The 7368-nt window shown below is 42.0% G+C and overlaps 1 protein-coding gene across 1 annotated transcript; it reads left to right on the top strand.

Annotated features, from left to right (window-relative positions):
- Positions 1-1317: 1317 nt before the first annotated feature.
- Positions 1318-5109, top strand: LOC124676132 (probable metal-nicotianamine transporter YSL13). Its single transcript, XM_047212209.1, has 6 exons — positions 1318-1834; positions 2785-2948; positions 3028-3125; positions 3215-3349; positions 3481-3670; positions 3739-5109. Exons 1-6 carry the CDS (start codon positions 1381-1383, stop codon positions 4846-4848), a joined length of 2151 nt encoding a protein of 716 aa, XP_047068165.1. The 5' UTR covers positions 1318-1380; the 3' UTR covers positions 4849-5109.
- Positions 5110-7368: the final 2259 nt, after the last annotated feature.

The following is a 7368-nucleotide window of genomic DNA, read 5'->3' as shown; positions in this document are numbered from 1 at the left end:
TTTCTGGGATCAAATAAATTATGGGTTCCCTTGATATTAAAATACAGTCTATATGTGAGTGATTTTCATCTAGAACCCATGTTTTCACTCGATTTTGCAGTATGCAAGTCACTGTATGTGTATTGCCTTGTTTAGCATGGAAGTCACATAATTAAAAATAGCTCTTCTGATGTAGAAAATAAAATGAATCCACAGACTGAACTCATTAAGATATTACATGGGATAACTGTATGTTTTCCGAAATTCTCTTTCGGTTCTGTTTGCCCAAGTTGACAAGTAGCAATCTTGATGAAACACCGCATTTTTATTTCATAAAAGTCGATGGTATGGTTTTGCACTTGCTAAATAAATCTGTGTCTATCTATTACCTTGGTACACATACCGCATTTTTATTTCATAAAAGTCGATGGTATGGTTTTGCACTTGCTAAATAAATCTGCGTCGCTATCTATTACCTTGGTACACACATCGGCATGTTTTCAGGTGCATGTATCAGTCTTGGTCTATGAGGAGATGCGTGATATTTATGATGATGTGCTGGTGGCGACCTCGATCTTGAGCCACCACACCTGGCTTCTACCACCATGCAGTTATCTTACTACATTTAACTATATGCATTTTTTGTGGCGTTGTTTTTTCTTTTCCTGAACCTTTAGATATACCGAGGCAAGGCTGTAGAGAGAGTATACTTTCGTGGGGAGCTGCCACCCCTTGTTGGCAGTGTAAACTTGGCCTTCTTTGGCTCTCTTCTGTGAGATTGTACACATTTCCATGGTGTGTTATCGAAAAAAATTACTGCAGCATCTCGATGTAATGGTGTGTCTTCGAAGAAACTAAAGCAGTTAAATTACGACCTATTTCTTATAATAATTAAGTATTGTAAACTTATGGTTTAAATTTTGATTTGATTCTGTCATTTGCGCGATAGCGCAACCGGTCATCTAGTATGGAGGAATTGGTGCAACACTTTGTGTCACCATAAGAGATGGGGGAGATGAGGGTGTGTAGAGGCATACTCATGGGTCGGCCCCCCAAGTTTATCTCGAAAGATTGTTTGTGTGACTATCAATATGAGCGATGACGGGTGGGTCCACTATGTTAGTCAAATGATCGAAAGGGGCCAGTTTTTTTTTTCTGTTTTTGTTTTTAGGTAGGTTTCTTTGTTGACCGCTAGCCCTAAAATGGTGGTTCTTTGAGTAAAAAGTCCAAGAGTTTGTGATAAACTTAGATTAGGTCCCTAAAATTGTGGCATCGAGTCCTGTATATAAGTCAAGCTATGGGCAGGGCGTGGCCACCTTAAACCAGAAGAAGAAAAGGCAGCGTCCGTGGTCCCCGCTCTTGCCCACCTGCAGGCTGCAGCCACACCGAGCAGTCGCCCACATGGCCCAAGAGACCACCGGCTCGAATGGGGCGGCGGCGGCCGACGTAGAGATGGTGGAGGCCAACGAGCTCCGGCGGCGGAGTAAGCCAGGCGACCGCGCGCGCCGCGACGGAGAGGGCGCCGTCCCCGCGGAGGAGGAGGAGGAGGCGGTGTCGGTGGAGCGGGCGTTCGCGGACCAGCGCGTGCCGTCCTGGCGGGAGCAGCTCACGGTGCGCGCCTTCGTGGTGAGCTTCTTCCTGGCCGTCATGTTCAGCGTCATCGTCATGAAGCTCAACCTCACCATCGGCGTCATCCCCTCGCTCAACGTCTCGGCGGGCCTCCTCAGCTTCTTCTTCGTCCGCCTCTGGACGGGCGCCCTCGACAAGGTCGGCCTCCTCAGGCAGCCCTTCACCCGCCAGGAGAACACCGTCATCCAGACCTGCGTCGTCGCCGCCTACGGCATCGCCTTCAGCGGTAATTCTAATTCACTTTTCTTTACATGCGCGGTTTGTCCACTGTCCTCGCGGTAATTTCTCCTGCAGTCAATACTACTGTGTTAATTAGAGAAATTTTGTGACACCCAGATTCATGCGGACAAAAATAGTACTGTGTTAATTAGAGAAATTTTGTGACACCCAGATTCATGCGGACCGTTAATTTCGTATTTATGATCCAATGGCTAATGATATTTTTACCTCCTATAATACGAGGCGAGGCCATAAAAAAATACTAGTAGTAGTACTCCGTAGTAGTATTCCGAATTTTGCGGCATGTATATAAAATGGAAATAAATGATAGTCATCAATGTAAACATGTAAACTGTCACAGCCTGTCACAATGCCTTCATAATGGTGTTTCCATCTTTGAATTGGTCTACGTACTCGTACTCCCCTGTTGCACATCTGTCTAGATACGCATATAGATAAATCTGTAACAATTAATTTCGGCCAGAGGGAGTACAGTACTACTAATTAATGCAGTATATTTAGTTTATAAATGTATATTTTGTAAATAAAGTATTCATTTCACAAGTATACCTAAAAAATGTCTAATTCACAATCTGTTTGAACAAATGTGTTCGTAGAAACACACCGCATAATAAGACCAATGCTAGATACATCAATGTTTAATTTTACAAATGATTTTTTTCTCGTTTCGCTTCATTTCCATGGTCATTTAATTTACCAATTTTCTTGTATTTGTCTTTTTTTGGTCCCACTAAGATCCTATTAGATGTTAGTTTTTTTAATAAGCTTATATTCAAGTGTATATGATGGAAAAAAAATGTTCACACAATCTTGCAAACAATGTACATAGCGTGTGGCAAGAAAAGAAATGGGCCCTATAGAAGGCATGCGTGACAACTTGGTAGGGTAGAAAGATATAATTTCATTTATTTAGACCATTTCTTCCTCATATTTCAGGGGGCTTTGGTAACTATCTATTGGCCATGAGCGATAGAATCGCTTCGCAATCAACAGAGGCAAATGATCCTCAAAATATCAAAAATCCACAGCTTTTATGGATAATTGGTTTCCTGCTCGTGGTCAGCTTCATTGGACTCTTTGGTCTTGTGCCACTGAGAAAGGTTAAATTACTCTTTATTCTAATATTTTCTGAAGGGGTTGTGTATATATCATTTTAACTAAAATAGTACTTTACTTCAGACTATGATCATTGACTACAAGCTGACCTATCCAAGTGGCACTGCAACTGCCTACCTCATAAACGGCTTCCATACACCCCATGGTGCCAAGATTGCAGGGTGAACACTGCAATCATTAAAATTTCTATGTTAATCAACAATCAACGCAATGAGTATATAATTTTGATATGGTCAATGTCATTCTACAGGAAGCAAGTAAAGAAACTGGGCCAATTCTTCGGTCTCAGCTTCTTTTGGGGATTCTTTCAGTGGTTCTACACAGCAACCGATAGTTGTGGATTCCAGAAATTCCCATCATTAGGGCTGCAAGCTTTCAACAACAGGTATATATTGCACACTCCAAGGCCTCCTCCCATCAAATTTCTATCATCCGACTTCTGAATTTGATGCTACGTCCATATATACAGAGTAGGTCCCTTTCAACATTATCCTTAATCGAACTTCTTTTTGCAAGGTTTTACTTTGACTTCTCTCCTACCTATGTTGGAGTTGCAATGATTTGCCCGCATATTGTCAACGTATCTGTTCTCCTGGGAGCCATTCTGTCATGGGGAATAATGTGGCCTCTTATAGCCAAGAAAAGAGGTGACTGGTTCTCTGCTGAACTCGCAGATGGTAATCTCCACGGAATGCAAGGTTACCGGGTAAGAAAAAGCACTTTCCTTAAAGGCTTTGTTATCTTTTCTGCAACTAATTCCAATTGGTATTACAGGTCTTCATTGCCATTGCTGTGATTCTTGGTGATGGCCTGTACAATTTTCTCAAGATGCTCTTCCTTACAGTCCGCTCATTAAGATCTCAACTCAAGAAGAGTAACGCTAGTACACTACCAGTGTCAGATGATGAAACAGGTAACAGTGTTGCACCTGTCTCATATGATGAGGAGCGGCGCACTGAACTCTTTCTCAAAGATCAAATCCCCTGGTACATTGCATATGGAGGCTATGCTGTTGTTGCTGCCATATCTATTGGCACTGTCCCGCACATATTCCCTCAGCTGAAGTGGTACCAAATCTTGGTAGCCTATATCGTAGCACCGGTACTTGCCTTCTGCAATGCCTATGGAGCTGGCCTCACTGATTGGTCTCTTGTCACAACTTACGGAAAGCTCGCAATCTTTGCTTTCGGTGCATGGACAGGTGCTTCACATGGTGGTGTTCTTGCGGGCCTGGCTGCCTGCGGTGTGATGATGAACATCGTGTCTACTGCTTCTGATCTAATGCAGGACTTCAAAACAGGATACCTGACACTGGCCTCGCCAAGGTCAATGTTCATCAGCCAAGTCATAGGCACTGCAATGGGCTGTGTGATTGCTCCTTGCGTATTCTGGCTTTTCTACAAGGCATTTGATAATGTCGGCATCAGTGGCAGCGAGTACCCTGCACCAAATGCGGCCATCTTCCGCAGCATTGCGATACTAGGTGTCGACGGCTTCTCGTCCCTACCAAAGAACTGCCTGACTCTTTGCGCCATATTCTTCGCTGCAGCGATTGCCATAAACTTGATAAGAGACCTGGTGCCTAAGAAGGTATCTGGATTCATACCGATCCCGATGGCTATGGCAATACCATTCTATCTTGGAGCATATTTCGCGATCGATATGTTCGTCGGGACAGTGATCCTTTTCATCTGGCAAAAGCTGGACAGAGCCAACGCAGACACATTCGCACCTGCAGTTGCTTCTGGCATGATTTGCGGTGATGGATTGTGGGTTCTGCCGCAGTCGGTTCTTGCTCTTGCCAAGGTGAACCCTCCTATCTGCATGAAATTTCTGTCGAGGGGGGTGAACGACAAGGTAGATGCTTTCATTTCAACATTATAGTAGAATATTCTTGGACAGTGGAGTTGCGGTTATGAATCAAAGATTCGGATTGATTGTGAATTATCTAGTTCTTCAGGATAAGCCAGTGTGTCAGTTCAATTAGATAAACAGAACTATGTATAAAGAGATGAATGTCAAGTGTGTTAGTTTATTTTCTGTAGTGCGTGTATAAACAGTGGGGTATGAGTTCAGGAAGGCTACCAATCCATTGTAATCTGAAAAAATGTTATGAGTTGTTCGGTGTTGATCCTAGTGTTATTCTCAGCTTCGCTTGGAGTGTTGCATTTACTGGAGAGAACCACACTCATACGAAGTATACTAGTTTCCAGCTTCATTAGTACGGAGTACTCATTAGTCATTACTAGTATAATATGATATTGCAGTTTGGATCAGGTAAAATCGGTTCAAGATTAAACAAAGAAGAAGATGAGTGCTGACCCCGTTTGGACACATCTGCCATTCGTCATGTCAATTATCGCTATCTTTTGTGCCGCTTAACTTCTCTGGGTGTGGATATTTCGTCAAACACCTTGCGTGCGCCATCTCCATCTCCACTTGCGTCATCTGGGGTCAAGGCGTACGCCAAGCACGACTGCGTTGAATACGCCTCAGATTCCCCGGTCAATCTTTACACCTGGCCAGAGAAGGACGAAAAAATTATCAAGATTGCTAAGCACGAATTAGCCTTAGCCTAGATATTGATCGGATTTGCATTGAACTAAACAGTTGCGGGATGCCGTCCGCTCGGCGTGATGCATTGACACCCGGGATCGACCCTCTGCGTGAACGAGGGCGGTTCCATGGACTGTGCGATGGCATAGTAGTAGAACAAGACCAAGATTGTGCGTGGACCCGTGCATGGATGCCATGAGTATATTCACTTGGTTTCATTCTTATGGTTCTATTGTCGATTTGTACACGTATTTTTTCCTATCGGTATTAGCATGAAGACGCCAAATCCTATTGTACCGATCACAACTTTGAAACCATCTCGGTTCTCCGGGACAGACATACTTTGAAGGAAGAGGATTCCCTAATATAGCCAACTCTGCCAATGAAACACTGCCATGTGTGGACTATCAGACGTGGGGTTTATCAGTCAGCCACCAAAAGTCAGGGCATGGCAGGGATAGGCACGTCATAGTATCCATGTCCTACTTTGAAACGTGTCGATGATGGATTGCTGCGAGCGATCGACATTAGTAAGTCTAGGTTTTCGGGTTCCAACATTCAAAGGAATAACTGCTCAACAAGTTCCTTCGTTGTTCTGGTTGAGATTGTTGATGTCGAAGTGGAATTTGAGCCCTCTAACTCTACGGTTGAAAAGCTTGATATCATGTGTGATGCCAATCATTCTCAGGCACGTATCAATTCATTTTCTTTGTCATTGTATTCATTTTTGTGAATTTAGTTCCTTGTAATACTTTGTTTTTTTATTCCAGCTAATCCATTGATCATTTGTTACTCTTTTCTGCTATCTACCTGCTGAGTATGAACTCACTCTTCCTTCCTCCAATATTTTTTTGATGGAGTGTCATTAACGTAAGATTGTAAAAACATGTAAGAACACACAACATTATCATTATTTGAGAAGTATAGACTATCCGTGTGGAAAAGTCGAAATAATTTTTTATTCATGTTAAGTTAATTTTATTTTTTATAAAATATATAAATAAGCTTCTCATCTCGATCGGCAGTAGTGTTTTGGCACATGGGAGTATATACTCCATTTATTTTGAAATACATGTTACACATATTTTGAAATTTTTAAAAATTGAAAAGAAAAATCGTACTTGCTACATGCTCACAAAGTTGTTTCATGAAAAATCGAACTGTCGTGTGACGTGTGTAAAAAAGAAAAAAATTCAATGCTAAAAATAAGGTTTTCATAAGATAATTTTTCTCTTTTTTACATAGATCACAAAAAATATTAGTTTCTCGCGAAACATTACGAACACACTTATATTGTGGAGATGTACATGTAGAATTTTTTGTCAATTTTTTTCAATATTTTGAAAAAAACAAATTGGTTAGAGGGAGCATACACACCCGGGAGCCGAATTGAATTTCCGATCTCGGGCACTATAATGATTTATGCCTGCTTTTCTAAGCCTTCCATGTATATAGACTTCCTGGTCTATACGCGTGCGGCTACTGTCCCGCTCGGGGTCGGTTTCGAGGCGCGCCAGTTAAAGTGGTATAAGAGCTCAAAATTAGAATACACGGATAAAATGGGTAGAACATTAGATTAGTTTTACGACTAACATAGATGCATATTTTCTTGTATAGAACCACTAGTAATATTTGGATATATTTGTTAGAACCATGGTTTTATTGCATGAACAAAAAATTTGTTTTACCAACTATGGATTAGCCAAAAACATGTGTTTGGGACATTGTTCATATATATTGTGCACCTCCCATGTATCATGGTAGTAAACATAAAATGCACGTTAAAGAAATCAGTGCCGTGGCTAGGGGAGGATAAACTATGAATGTTTGAGGGGGCGGGGCATCACT

The sequence above is a fragment of the Lolium rigidum genome, chromosome 7 (assembly GCF_022539505.1).
Source record: "Lolium rigidum isolate FL_2022 chromosome 7, APGP_CSIRO_Lrig_0.1, whole genome shotgun sequence".
In the NCBI taxonomy this organism is placed as follows: Eukaryota; Viridiplantae; Streptophyta; class Magnoliopsida; order Poales; family Poaceae; genus Lolium; species Lolium rigidum.
Note: the sequence above shows the minus strand (reverse complement) of the source record. Positions and strands in the feature narration are given on the sequence as shown.